Here is a 14203-nt window from a genome sequence, read left to right as displayed (position 1 = left end):
TATCCCCTGTCCTGGGCCCTCCAGAGATCATTCACCAGATCAACCAAAGCCGTCTCCGTGCTGTACCCGGGCCTGAATCCCGATTGGTACGGGTCTAGATAATCTGCTTCATCCAGGACCAGAGGGAGCTGATGCGCCACCACGCTCTCAACAACCTTCGCAAGAAAGCGAAGGTTGGAGACCGGACGAAAGTTATTTAACACAGCTGGATCCAAGGCGGGCTTCTTGAGGAGAGGTCTCACCACCGCCTCCTTCAAGATGGCGGGGAAACTACCCTCACTCAAAGAGGCAGATATAACCGCCTGGAACCAGCCTCGTGTCCCCTCCCGGGCTGCATAAACCAGCCAGGAATGGCACAGGTCCAATAAACATGTGGTGGAGCTCAACCTCCCCATAATCCTGTCCACTTCCTCCGGGGTCACAGAATCAAACTCCTCCCAGATAACATCGACAAGTCCATTAGCTTGGACTCAATTCATTTGTGTCTTGCAACCTGGTTGAGAGTTTGAGAAGCATTACTATTTATTCACATATTTTTCTAGAGACTTGATTGCAAAAAAGAAAAAGGGAAACATTATATATTAAATAGTGATGCTCTTTTTATACCTTGACTTGAAAAACACAGACTGGTTGGTGGGTTTTTTGGGGGTGGGGTAGGTGGTACCTCATTAAAATGTCAAAAGTTGTTTCTCATAATTATTAACTGTTATTTTGGAACATACCTACCCCAAAGTCATATTTCTATTTTATTTTGACATCAAATGTTCTTTTGTATTGAGATCTGGTCTGAAGAAAATAATGAAATACTTGGGCATGAAGATGAAGCCTAGAAGTCCTGCATTGGAGGCTAAGATGGAGAAGACCTGCACAGCTACCATGTACATCCCTTTGGTACTCAGGTAGGTGGGCACAAAGGATACCCAGACACTGCAGAAGACCAGCATGCTGAAGGTGATTAGCTTAGCTTCGTTGAAGGAGCCAGGCAGATTTCTGGCCAGAAAAGCCACTGTGAAGCAGATGGCAGCCAGGAAGCCCATATAGCCAAGAGCAATATAGAACATTGTGACAGAGCCTTCATTGCACTGTAGTATAATTTCTCCAGATTGCGAGTGCATGTCAGACTCAGGGAAGGGAGGGAAAGTGCTCAACCAGATGCTGCAGAGGACAACTTGAGGACCAGAGCAAGAAAGGATAATGGAGTTTGCCAAACTCTTTCCAAGCCATCTCTGAACATTATTTCCTGGTTTAGTTGCCCAGAAGGCCAGTACCACTGTGATGGTTTTGGCCAAGACAGTAGATATGGCAGCAGAGAAGATGATGCTGAAGGAGATTTGACGTAGAAGGCAGGTGGCTGTCCTTGGCTGGCCAATGAACAAGAAGGGGATGAAGAAGGAAAGCAGGAGACAGACAAGAAGAATATAAGAGAGGTCCCGATTATTGGCTTTGACTATGGGAGTTTCTTGGAATTTAATGAAGGTTCCCAAGACAAAGCATGTGATTAAAGACAGAAACAAGGCAATTGAAGTTAGGATGAACCCCAATTTTTCTTGATAGGATAGGAAAGTCTTAATCTTGGGGATACATTGAGTTTGGTTGTTATTTGGATGTTGATCTGCTGGACATTTTCTGCATTCCTCTGTGTCTGAAAAAGGGCAAGAGTAATATCTACTTTAAAGCTTGTCCTTTAGTATAATGCTAAAATCCTCTCTTCAAGTATTGTCTTGGCTGCCAGTTATTGAAGAAGCTTAATTTGGTTTCCTGAAATGAGCAAAGTCTAATTGTTCTGAGAGGGCATCTATTTCTCTGACTAAACCAGACATTTGCCTTCAACTTGTTTTTGAAGGAAGGCTGTTTTTAAAAATGTATTTCCAGATTTAACACTGGAACTGCAATTTTACTGTCTGGTCTGTGGTTATCTTGTTTGGTAGCTTCCGCTACTTCTTTGCCTTTCTCACTCATGCCTCTATAGTAAAGAACAATTGCTTCCCTTTTGGCATTCATTTTTAATAATAATAATAATAATAATAATAATAATAATAATAATAATAATAATAATAATAATAATAATAATAATAATAATAATAATAATAATAATTTGGAAGGGACCTTGGAGGTCATCTAGTCCAACCCCCTGCTCAGGCAGGAAACCCTATACCATTTCAGACAAGTGGCTGGCCAGTCTCTTCTTAAAAACCTCCAGTGTTGGAGCATTCACCACTTCTGGAGGCAGGCTTCTTGTCCTGCTTTCAGGTGCTTGACTCCCTCTTCTTTGTGGCAGCTCCTGAGATATTGGAACACTGCTATCATGTCACCCCTCACCCTTATCTTTATTAAACTACACATACCCAATTTCAGCAACCGTTCCCTATATGTTTTAGCCTCCAGTCCCCCAATCATCTTTGTTGCTCTTCTCTGTACTCTTTCTAGAGTCTCGACATCTTTTTTACATCGTGGTGACCAAAACTGGATGCAGTATTCCAGGTGTGGCCTTACCAAGGCATTGTAAATGAGAGAAAATGATGAGAAAATCCTTCCAAAAATGCATGCTTCCTCTATTAACTTCATTTAGAAGGGAACAAGCAAGCTAGAAATATGCCACTAGTGCACCTGTTCAAAAAAAGACTTCAGCCTTTCACCTGCATACCAATGGACTAAGGGACACAAGAAAATATAGAAGAGCCAGAGATTACTCGTTTTATTGTAGAACTAGAAAGAACAAATAAACCCCACACCACCACTATTATACCTGGCATGTAATCAATCTTATGGAAGAAAGGGCATGCCATGGCTTCAGACTCATACTCTGATTCTGACACTGAATGAGTGACATATCAGCCTCAGCAGACAGCAAACCACAAATCACCTGAGTATGGTCGAACACAAGCACCTTAAAAAAAAAAGCTGAAGCAATCAGATAATGAGGCATGGATGCCAAGCCCTTCAACAGGGTAAGTAGAGCAGAGAACAGAGCAAAGACATTCAATGAGGCTCCTTGCAAAACAAGGAAGTAACTGTCTTTACTGAACTTTGCTAGCTGCAGGCTCATTTAAGAGGCAGCCTTGACCCATGGAAAAACAGTCTGATCTCTACCTCTAGTCTGTGCTTCCTCTGAACCCTGTTTGGGAAACTCTGATTTTAGGAATTTGAGTTTTGGTTATTTGAACTTCAAACAGGATTTTAACCAATCTGCTCCTGTTGGAACTAAAACATACAGGAGAAGATTTATTTCCAAGAGACTTTATTTTTATTGTTATTCTTTTCCTGTCTGCTGCTTATCAGCTTAGCTTTCAGTAAATTTCTATTCTATTCTGATCCTGTTCCTGTACCTATTCCTTTTTCTGATTCTGTTCTGTTCTGTTCTGTTCTGTTCCATCCTGTTCCATTCCGTTCCACTCCATTCCACTCCACTCCACTACATTCCTTACTATTTTCACCATCAACTATGAGTCTGAACTCTGAAAAAGGACAGACTATGAAGTGCAAGAGACTGGAGGAAAGAAGGTGATCCTTGCTACACTAAAATGTCAGTCAAGTGGGAAAGAGCTTAGAATGGAATGATGTGCTGATGAAAGGCTTCTAAACACCATTTATTCAGCAGAAACTAAAAAACCTTTCATTTGGCATCGCTCATGAAAAGTACAAAGAAAGTTGCCTTCAGGATGGATCAGGCTGAATTCCGGACTTCCTCAAGCATGCCTCTTTCTAACATTTAGTAGACCATTACCCCACTAGGGCCAAAAAAAAAGCTCAGCCTTAACTCATAATTTCCTTATCACCACACAACTCTTCACTCCACTTTCACGCAATAATCCATGTCATTATGCCCTTGAATATCTCACTTTCAAGGGAAATGGGGTAGGTATAAATTTAGAACTGGAAAATGAAGGGTAAGAGAGGGCAGTTGCAATATAATGATAAGCCATTATTGCTTCAATATCTTTTTATGTTCTGTTCCCAATTTAATATGAATTGCTAAAAATCCGATCCAAATGCCTTCTTGGGATATGTAGGGGTATGTGCTCTTCCAAGATAAGAAAGATTTCCCCTTTCCTTTGGTGCCACCCACCTTCCATGGTAGAGATGGTTCCTTCTGCACAAGGAAGACAGTCATAGCAACAGATGGGCTTCCCCTCCTGAGTTACCTTCATGAACCCGGGACTGCAGTTTTCCACACACCTGGAAGGAAGCAGGGGCTGAAAAAAGGAGGTCCATCCAGAAATGAGTTGTGATTTTGTTTTTAGAAAGGGACAAAAGAGAAATGGGTTGGTGATCCCGATTTAAGGCTTAGTTTTGCTAAATTTGAAGCATATATAAGCTATAGCAATAGCACTTAAAGTTATATACTGCTCCATAATGCTTTACAGTATTCTCTAAATGGTTTATACAGTCAGCATATTGTCCTCAATAATCTGGGTCCTCATTTTACCAACCTCAGAAGGATGGAAGGCTGAGTCAACTTTGAGCCAGTCAGGATCAAATCCCTGGCAATAGGCAGAGTTAGCCTGCAGTACTGTACCGGGTGTGCAATCCTCCACCACAGTGCTATGAAAAACCTCAACAATCAGCTTACTTGCATGCTGCATCCCTTTTTTTCTTTCTTTCTACAGTAATGTTTGAAGACTTCCATTTTTAGTTTAGATTCTAAATGTACATGTTAAAAATCAAAGTAAAATTTAATCGCTTTTGTCCTTTGGGAAAATGAACTCAAACCTATCCTCGCTCAAATATATACCTGCCTTCTCAAAAGACTAGTGAATAGTTTTCAAAAATGGCTGAGTATATATTTCTCACAGATAGCTTGATGTCTAACCAAATATTTTCTACCTATCTCTCCTACAAATGATGATCAAAACCACTCTCTGTCCCAAGGAAGCAATTCTATTAAGTAAGAGATTTACAAAGACTGAAATGAAGATTTCTCCCACCTTGTTCATTTTATCCATCTCTATCATACCCTTTGGACTGACAATAAATTTGAATTCTAAGGATCCCTGTTTTTCTAGGGTGCCAATCATCACTTTGGTAATTGACCTATTGTGCTGCAGCCAATTGACTATGTCCAGGTCTGCTGTGAGGTCTCCCTTCTCATCCAGTGACACTCCATTTATGGCTTTATTGTAAAATTTAGATTTTTCAAGGAAGGGATGAAACTGGAATGGAAGAGAAAATGGGAATTTTTATACAGGATATCCAGACTTCTGTTTCACTTTCCCTTTATGTGATAAGAAATAAATGACAATGTCACATTCACTTTTCAGGTTTTTCAGGAGAAACTCTATCAACCTTTGAATCATAAAAGTAACCTAGTAGTATGTGTGTGTGTGTGTGTGTGTGTGTGTGTACACACACACATACATATACATAACACATACACACACACACATATACACACATATACATATGTATAAGTATGTATACATATTTATATATATGTAAATTTTTTGGATTGCTAACAAAGAATTAAAGGGAGACTGATATGATCATTTTAAACTTATTTGTTCTCATCAGTCAGCCGTACCCTTCTGAGATTCAAACCTTGGAATGGACCTTGGAGGTCTTCTAATCCAACGCACTGCTCAAGCAGGAGACCCTATACCAGGGTTCCACTACCAGGCCATGGCCTATTTACAACAAGGCTGTGTGGGTGGCAGGCCCTGATGCTCATAGCTCCATTCCTGCAAGCAGCATGTGCCGGCATACACCATTCACACAAATGAAATCTTGCACGTGCATTCACACACATCCCTGCCCCTTGCACAAAACCATCCCCTCTTTCCCCCCCTGTCAGGACCCACCCCAATCCACATCTTAGGAAATAACGAACTCTTGGAAACAGGCTTGTCCAAAAAGGAGATTTTACTAAAATGGAATGGGTTGTAGGTAATACAAGACAGGACCTGATATTATGGTACATTTGGCACTATATAAAGGATTCCCATTTCAGCCCCCTCCCTTAAAGCCCCATTTGGTCGGACTAACATTAATTAAACTTAGGTGTCAAGCCCTTCCGTGGGAAAGGGTAATCTAATTGCATTTCAGTTTCATTTGGAGATACAACCCTAACCATCCCTCCTTGTTGTCTCCAGTTCAAAGATTTTCCTTGGTCTTTGAAGATAGCCTAAGGCAGGTTGAATAAACATTCTCTCTTTCCTCCTCCAGAAGGTGGCAGAATCCAGATGAAGGCACAATATTTTAAACATACATTTATGACTGTGATATAAATGGATTCTGACACCCCCCTTTCCCCACCACACAGGGCCAACCCACTGCCTTATACCGTTCCAAACAAGTGACTGTTCAGTCTCTTCTTAAAGCCTTCGGTGTTGGAGCACCCACAACTTCTGAAGGCAAGTCATTCAACTGATTAATTGTTCTCACCGTTAGGAAATTTCAAAGGGGATGCAAAAGGGAGAGGAATGGAAAGTTGCATGTAACAGAAAAGGAATACCTGCCAAGCCTTCAGATTTGGAGTTTCCGATCTCTTACCATCTTTCATCTTTCTCCTCTTGACTCTGGACAAATAGGCTTCGTGTAAGGCCCATGCCACAGCCCAGATGGTGTGGTAAATGAAATAGTTGTCTATACAAAGGATCTGATCCTTCACCTTTTGGGGCACAGTTGGCAGTTCTTCTCTCTCTCTGCAGCGTTTCCAGACTTTTACAGAAAAGGCATCCTTGATGTAGGAGCACATAAAGGAGCTTTTGGTAAGGGGTCTCATGTCAGAATAAAACTGCTTATGGCCACCACATTTTGAAATTTGATTTGTCTTCAGTACAAAGGAAACAATGTTTTGAATGAATTCCAAGGGAAATCTTTGCTCTGTGAATAGCATTTTAAAATCCCAGAGCACTGGTGTCACCAGGACTTTTCCTGCAGCAGATTCCTTAATTCTTCTATGTACAAGATATAGAACTGCTAATCCTGCAATAACTGAATCAATCTCTGCAGTGTAAAGGAAAACTTCCACTTGTTTCCATTTGTGATAGGCAGGATAATCTATGAAGACATTTTGTCGAGCTAGTGAAAAGTCCTGTGATATAACTGGACAAATGCCACTTCTTATCAGCATGGAAGTCAGTATTGTTATGAATTTCTGACCCTGATCAGTGTCTGGAGCCAGCAGACCAACCAAAGTCCACTTGAAATGGAGAAGCAGCTTGACCACCCCTGAATACTGGAATCCTTCAGCAGGGAGCATTGGGTAGAAGAAAGGAAAGTCAGTTTTATCCCTCAGAACCTGGGAAACAAAATTGTAACTAATCTGAAAAGCAATGAAAAGAAGGATTATTATTTTTTTTGACACCCATGAGAACCAAACTATAAGATAACAATTCTCTCCCTAATGAAGTATTGGGATGCGGTGGCTCAGTGGGTTAGGATGCTGAGCTTGTCCATCAGAAGGTCAGCAGTTTGGTGGATCGAATCCCGAGTGCCGCGTAACAGAGTGAGCGCCTGTTACTCGTCCCAGCTTCTGCCAACCTAGCAGTTCGAAAGCACGTAAAAATGCAAGTAGAAAAATAGGGAGCACTACGGTGGGAAGGTAACAGTGTTCCGTGCGCCTTTGGCATCTAGTCATGCCGGCCACATGACCACGGAGACGTCCTCGGACAAGCGCTGGCTCTTCGGCTTTGAAACAGAGATGAGCACCGGCCCCTAGAGTCGGAAACGACTAGCACGCATGTGCGGGGGAACCTTTACCTTTAAGGAAGTATTAGTTTCACTCCTTGCAGTGAAGACTTCTCTACTAACTTATTGCTTCATGCATTGCTTCTCACCCCAAATTCTCAAGAATATTTTTTATGCCAGGAAAAGTTTCCCTAATCTTGACTGGGATTATGCCAGAGGAGATATGTTTGCTTTACACCCTCCCTCCTTTTGGATAACCAAACCATCATCCTAAAGTCTAATCATTTCCATAATAAGAGTCTCATTTTCATGTACAGAGGGAGGACCTCTGACTGAAAGCTGCATAATTACAAATATTTTACCAGCAAAGACTCACCTGTGGGATTTTGTAGGTGCCTAACATGGATGATATCTGGATGGAAAGACCAGTTTCAGCCCCTTCAAGAACAGCCACTGTGTTTCTCTGTTTCCCACAGCTGTAGCTGGGGACATTGGCTTCCCCATCTGAAAGCAGGTCCAGCAAAGCATCTGAAGTCTTTCTTGGATGGTAATAATTTTCATAGATATTGTAGCCTAGAGTGATGTTGGGTAAGAAACGGGAATCCTGGTTAATCTCCTGGATGGCAAAAAGGAAGGATAGGATTTTCCAATATTGTGTTGCTTTTACCCTGCAAGGATAATATATTAAGCACACTGTGATCAATGAAGTAACATTTTATTTAATCTCTGTTTACAAAAATACTTCTAACCTGTCTTAAAGAATTTCTCACAATGGGCTATATAGCAAGGCTGAAAAAAATAACATTAAAAATAATAAAAAGTAACCTATGTCAATAAAAGATATCTGATATTTCAAAAGCACTAAGCAACTGTGTGTGATAACTGAACAGGTTCTGAGCAGTTGAGGACATATTTCGATGGATTAGTTCATCTAGCCTAAGAAAGCTAAGAGATCTCCCCAGATATCTGACATATTTTAATAAAATTCTGGGATTCATTAGATTTGCATTTTATTTTCATATACTCAGAACAACTGAGGTCTAAAGGAATCTATTTATTATGCTTTGGCTTATTCTTGAGGTTGTCAGCATCCTTGCAGTTGGTCTACGATTTCAGCTTGACTTTAAGTATTCTCTGTTTTTCTGTTTAAGTTCTATAGCATTTAACATTGGAGTTGTTTTTCAAAATTAAATATAGAATCTTTTACACTCAGACACAAGCCCACAGAGAGAATGAGGAGCTGTGATCCTTAAAAAAGCCAATAAGTTATAGATTCTTGCAAAGTTTCTATTTTGATGTCCACTGTCAAATGTCTTTTGACTTAATTTCAGTTTAAATCATTAAAGGTAAAGGTAAAGGTTCCCCCGCACATGCGTGCTAGTCGTTTCCGACTCTAGGGGCCGGTGCTCATCTCCGTTTCAAAGCCGAAGAGCCAGCGCTTGTCCGAGGACGTCTCCGTGGTCATGTGGCCGGCATGACTAGACGCCAAAGGCGCACGGAACGCTGTTACCTTCCCACCGGAGTGGTCCCTATTTTTCTACTTGCATTTTTACGTGCTTTCGAACTGCTAGGTTGGCAGAAGCTGGGACGAGTAACAGGTGCTCACTCTGCTACGCGGCACTCGGGATTCGACCCGCCAAACTGCCGTACAGACGTAGAAATTCAATGGATTTATAAATTCTGATCTAGGATTCTGTCATAGTATCAACAAGCGCAAGAACTAAAAGCAGGAGATTATTGCATTTTCAGTGTAGGAAAAAATATAGCATTCTTGCTTTTTTATATCAATGTTGACCTTTTTATGGGGAAAGGGAGGCATAGAAGGGAGGAACTGCCCTCTTCTCACTATCCACGTATTATAAGTGTAGGGGGAAATATAGCAATCCTTCATTTTGTGTCCATGAGCAGCCTTTGTGGGGAAAAGGAGGGTTAGAAGAGAGGAAGCATCTCTTCTCTATCCGCATTCTAGATCTGGTTTCAGGATGTCAAGGAAAGTGGTGGTTTCTTCTTCAAAGTCAGGAAAAAGCAGAAGAACCCTGCTAAATGATACTAGCTGAGAATTTCAAAGGAGGTTTATCAGCTGCAGGATCCAAAATGGATCCCCAAAGATGAAATGGCACAACGCCTAGCTGGAATTGTTCCAATAATTCAGAAATAGAGTTGCTCTAATACAATAATGGAAGACTGACTTACATAAATACCGGCGTCACAGGAGACGTTTTGAAACCTATTGTTTCAAATGTGGCCTGAGTTGCAGAAATGATACCACCAATGGAAAGCTCTCCTGGCCTGTAATGATTCGTTGGGTCCACCTCATCCCTCAGCAGCCTCAGGGAGCATTTCGATTTGAGCCCTCCCCATACTTTCTGGGGGCACAGAAGCAGCAGAAGCAGCAACATGATTTGTTTCTGATGGAGCCTCCAACCCTGTGTGTGATTCCAGTAAAGACTAAGAAGAACAGTTAAAAGAAAGCTTTTCTTTTTTTCAGAAAAAAATCAGCCTAGGTTTCATTTCTGAAGCAGAGGGGAGAAAGAACCCCCTGCCTGAACAAAAACCTCTGCCAAACCTCCGTCTCTTCAGATTCATTTATGCACCCATGGATCTTCAATGCCATGGATCAGCCCACAAAGCTTTTGTGTGTGACATCCTGGTGAAAATATATTATTGGTATGTTTTTTCTCAAATCTTCTGAATGATTGTAGAAAAAAACTTTAGGGAATTAACACCAAGACTGCGGCTAAATCACTATAATCTGGATAATGGTAATGAAAGAGAAGCCACAGATGGAGTTCAAAGTTTGTAGAGAGCAGTAACATTTAGACTTACATACCACTTCATAGTGCTTTACAGCCCTCTCTAAGCAGTTTAAAGAGTCAGCATATTGCCCCCAACAATCTGGGTTCTCATTTTGCTGACCTCAGAAGGATAGAAAACTGAGTCAACTTTGAACCAATGAGAATCAAACTCCTGGCAGTTGGTAGAATTAACCTGCAGTACAGCCTTCTAACCACTGTGCTACCACACCTCAGAGAGATGAGCTACTAGGAGAGTCGAATTTGGCTCCAAATCTGGAATTCTCCCACAATTCCTCAGCCAAAATGGTTTGTTACTGGTGCTTCACAGAAGTAAGACAATTCTATCCAGAACATCATGAACATAGAAGATTATCTGGGTTAATTCTGTGAGGTCAAAAGACACATTTACTCAGACCTGTGTGGTTTCTTTGAGCATTTTTATGTATCTGAATTTAATACAGCTCCCAACACCAATAGATTCCAATGGATTTAGTATACACTTTCCAAAATATCAGATGAGAACCATCTTTCTGAGGCTTAGGCTCACTCTCTCATTCACATATGTTTGGAGGACTGATTTTCCACCCAGTCCAGAAGGGAGGAAGCCAATTTTACTGTTGGGAAATAACCTGTAAAGAGCCTGCAAGATTTTCTTTCCCTTAAAAGATAAAGATAGAATGCATGTGTTTCATTGAGCTAAAGTTGGCTCTAATGAATGAGCCAGTTGTGAATTGCTACCATTCATCCATTCTTTCAATTTATATAGTCACCTATCTCAGCTAAGCAACATAAGCTCAGCTTGGATTCATGCATATAGAAAAGCCATCTGCCATGTCTGCCTTAGAGCAAGAAAGGGAAGTTTCATGGAATTGCATGGCAGCAGTTCAGATGATGTTGGAGACACTAACACAAATTTGTAGTGTTTTAAATATAAAAATATATTTTACATTTAAATTTACAGCAATTCTTTGATAAATTGAAAGATAAAAAGATGAAGTATAAGAAGTGGAAAGAGGGGCACATAACTAAGGCAGAATATCAGCAAACAGCCTGTGCCTGCAAAGATGAAGTGAGGGAAGCTAAGGCTCAAAATGAACTAAGGCTTGCGACCAAAGTCAAAAATAACCCCAAAAAAGCTTATTTCAACATATTTAAAACAAGAAAAAATGTAATGTAGTGGGTCCGACGCAAGGGAGAGACGCCAGCCGGAGTACGTGTTCAGCTCTTTATTGGGGGGGGAACGTACTGAGGAATGAGGGTTACCTGGCCTCCTTAAATACCTAGCCAGGTAGGCGTCCAGCCAATGGGGTTGGCCCTAGGTTTCCCGCCAAAACTAAGGTTCCTGCCAAAACCGTCCAGGCCAACCCCCCCTGGTGGCTGTTGCTATGCAGATGCCTGCATTGGATACATAACACCCCTCCCCCCTTAGAGAAGAACCACAACTATAGAACAAACATTACAACTATGTACATACATAACTATATACAATGCATGCTGATACATATGCAGTTGTTGGGTGGTCACTTGCACACATAGTCCGCTAAGTATGCTGGTGTCCTGTGGGGCCTGGTGGACCGCCTGGGTGTGGCTTGGCCCTGGACTTGGACAGCAGGCTCGTAATGTCTCTGTGCCGGGTTGAGCAGAGTTGGTTGCAGGAGGCCATCCTCCTCTAGTTCTGGTTCTGAGTCGTCTACGGTTGGTCTGACCTCCCTTGGGGTGTGGCTATCCCGTTGGCCGTGGGTGGTGCACTCAGGGACCCTTCCTCTGAGCTGGTCGATATGTCGCCTTATGTGTTGATCCCCCTCCACCCCCATGATGTAAGAGAAAGGTCCAGTTTTTTCAACCACGGTCCCCGGAATCCATGGATGCCCTGCCCCGTAGTTCCTTGCCCAGACCAGGTCCCCCACGTTGAGAACCCTGTGTAGTGATGATGATGATGATGATGGCCTATCTGTCTCTGCTGCCACTCGGTCCGGGTGCAAGCAGTCAAGCTTGGTGATGAGGCACCGTCCCCATCATAGTTCTGCTGGGCTCTTTCCTGTGGCAACGCATGGTGTAGTGTGTTGGGCAAGCAGAAATTTCACCAGTCTGTGATGCCAGTCCCCACTGATGATGCGCCGGAGTGCGTCCTTGGTCGTCCTTACCATCCGTTCAGCTTGCAAGAAAATGGTAAGTGAGCACCTGCCCAGCCTAGACAAGTTCAAATCACTAGGACCAGATGGATTACACCCCTAAGTTCTCAAGGAACTGGCAGACGTGATCTCAGAACCACTGAACTATATTTTTTAAAGATCCTGGAGCACTGGGGAACTACCAGAGGACTGGAAGAGAGCTGATGTAGTTCCCATCTTCAAAAAAGGGAAAAAATAGATCCAGGAAACTACAGACCTATCAGCCTGACCTCAATACCTGGGAAGATTTTGGAAAAGATAATCAAACAACAAATCAGGGAACACCTTGATGCAAACAAAGTCATCACTAAAAGTCAACATGGGTTTGTCAAAAACAGATCATGCCAGACAAATCTTATTGCATTCTTTGACCAAGTGACAAAACTAGTGGACCAGAGGAATGCTGTAGATATAATTTACTTGGACTTCAGTAAGGCATTTGATAAAGTAGATCACAACCTACTACTTGAAAAGATAGAAAAATGTGGGTTACATAGCATCACCACCAGAAGGATTCGTAGCTGGCTGACAGGGCGTACTCAGCATGTGGTCCTCAATGGAACTGCATCTACATGGAAGGAAGTGTGTAGTGGGGTGCCCCAGGGCTCTGCTCTGGGCCCAGTGCTCTTCCACATCTTCATCAATGATTTGGATGAGGGGATAGATGGGGAACTCATCAAATTTGCAGATGACACCAAGCTGGCAGGAATAGCCAATACTCCAGAAGATAGGCTTAGAATACAGGAGGATCTGGACAGACTCGAACACTGGGTGCTATCTAACAAAATGAAATTCAATGGTGAAAAAAGTAAGGTTCTACATTTAGGCAGGAAAAATCAAATGCACAGGTATAGTATAGGTGGTACCTTGCTCAAAAGTAGTAACTGTGAGAGGGATCTCGGAGTCCTAGTAGACAATCACTTCAATACGAGCCAGCAATGTGCTGCAGCTGCCAAAAAAGCCAACACAGTGCTAGGCTGCATTAACAGAGGGATAGAATCAAGATCGTGTGAAGTACTAATACCACTTTACAATGCCTTGGTAAGGCCACACCTGGAATACTGCATCCAGTTTTGGTCACCACGATGTAAAAAAGATGTTGAGACTCTAGAAAGGGTACAGAAAAGAGCAACAAAGATGATTGGGGGACTGGAGGCTAAAACATATAGGGAACGGTTGCTGGAACTGGGTCTGTGTAGTTTAAGGAAGAGAAGGGTGAGGGGTGACATGATAGCAGTGTTCCAATATCTCAGGGGCTTCCACAAAGAAGAGGGAGTCAAGCTATTCTCCAAAGCACCTGAAAGCAGGACAAGAAGCAACGGATGGAAACTAATCAAGGAGAGAAGCAACCTAGAACTAAGGAGAAACTTCCTGACAGTTAGAACAACTAACCAGTGGAACAACCTGCCTCCAGAAGTGGTAAATGCTCCAACACTGGAAGTTTTTAAGAAGAGACTGGACAGCCATTTGCCTGAAATGGTTTAGGGTTTCCTACCACAGCAGGGGGTTGGACTAGATGACCTCCAAGGTCCCTTCCAACTATTATTATTATTATTATTATTATTATTATTATTATTATTATTATTATTATTATTATTATTATTATTATTA

At 42.0% G+C, this 14203-nt stretch overlaps 1 protein-coding gene across 1 annotated transcript in view; it reads right to left on the bottom strand.

Annotated features, from left to right (window-relative positions):
- The window catches only part of LOC308663021 (vomeronasal type-2 receptor 26-like), a gene marked incomplete at its 5' end in the record, with an annotated part of 262313 nt that extends 252288 nt beyond the window's left edge, over positions 1–10025 (bottom strand). The window contains 5 exons of the mRNA XM_081319165.1: positions 4926–5150; positions 6449–6673; positions 8003–8242; positions 9473–9535; positions 9828–10025. Coding sequence (XP_081175291.1) covers positions 4926–5150; positions 6449–6673; positions 8003–8242; positions 9473–9535; positions 9828–10025 — 951 coding nt within the window. The remainder of the gene's footprint in view (positions 1–4925; positions 5151–6448; positions 6674–8002; positions 8243–9472; positions 9536–9827) is intronic.
- Positions 10026–14203: the final 4178 nt, after the last annotated feature.

Source organism: Vipera berus (genome assembly GCF_964194415.1).
Source record: "Vipera berus genome assembly, chromosome: 2".
In the NCBI taxonomy this organism is placed as follows: Eukaryota; Metazoa; Chordata; class Lepidosauria; order Squamata; family Viperidae; genus Vipera; species Vipera berus.
This window is presented reverse-complemented; position numbering and strand designations above follow the sequence as displayed.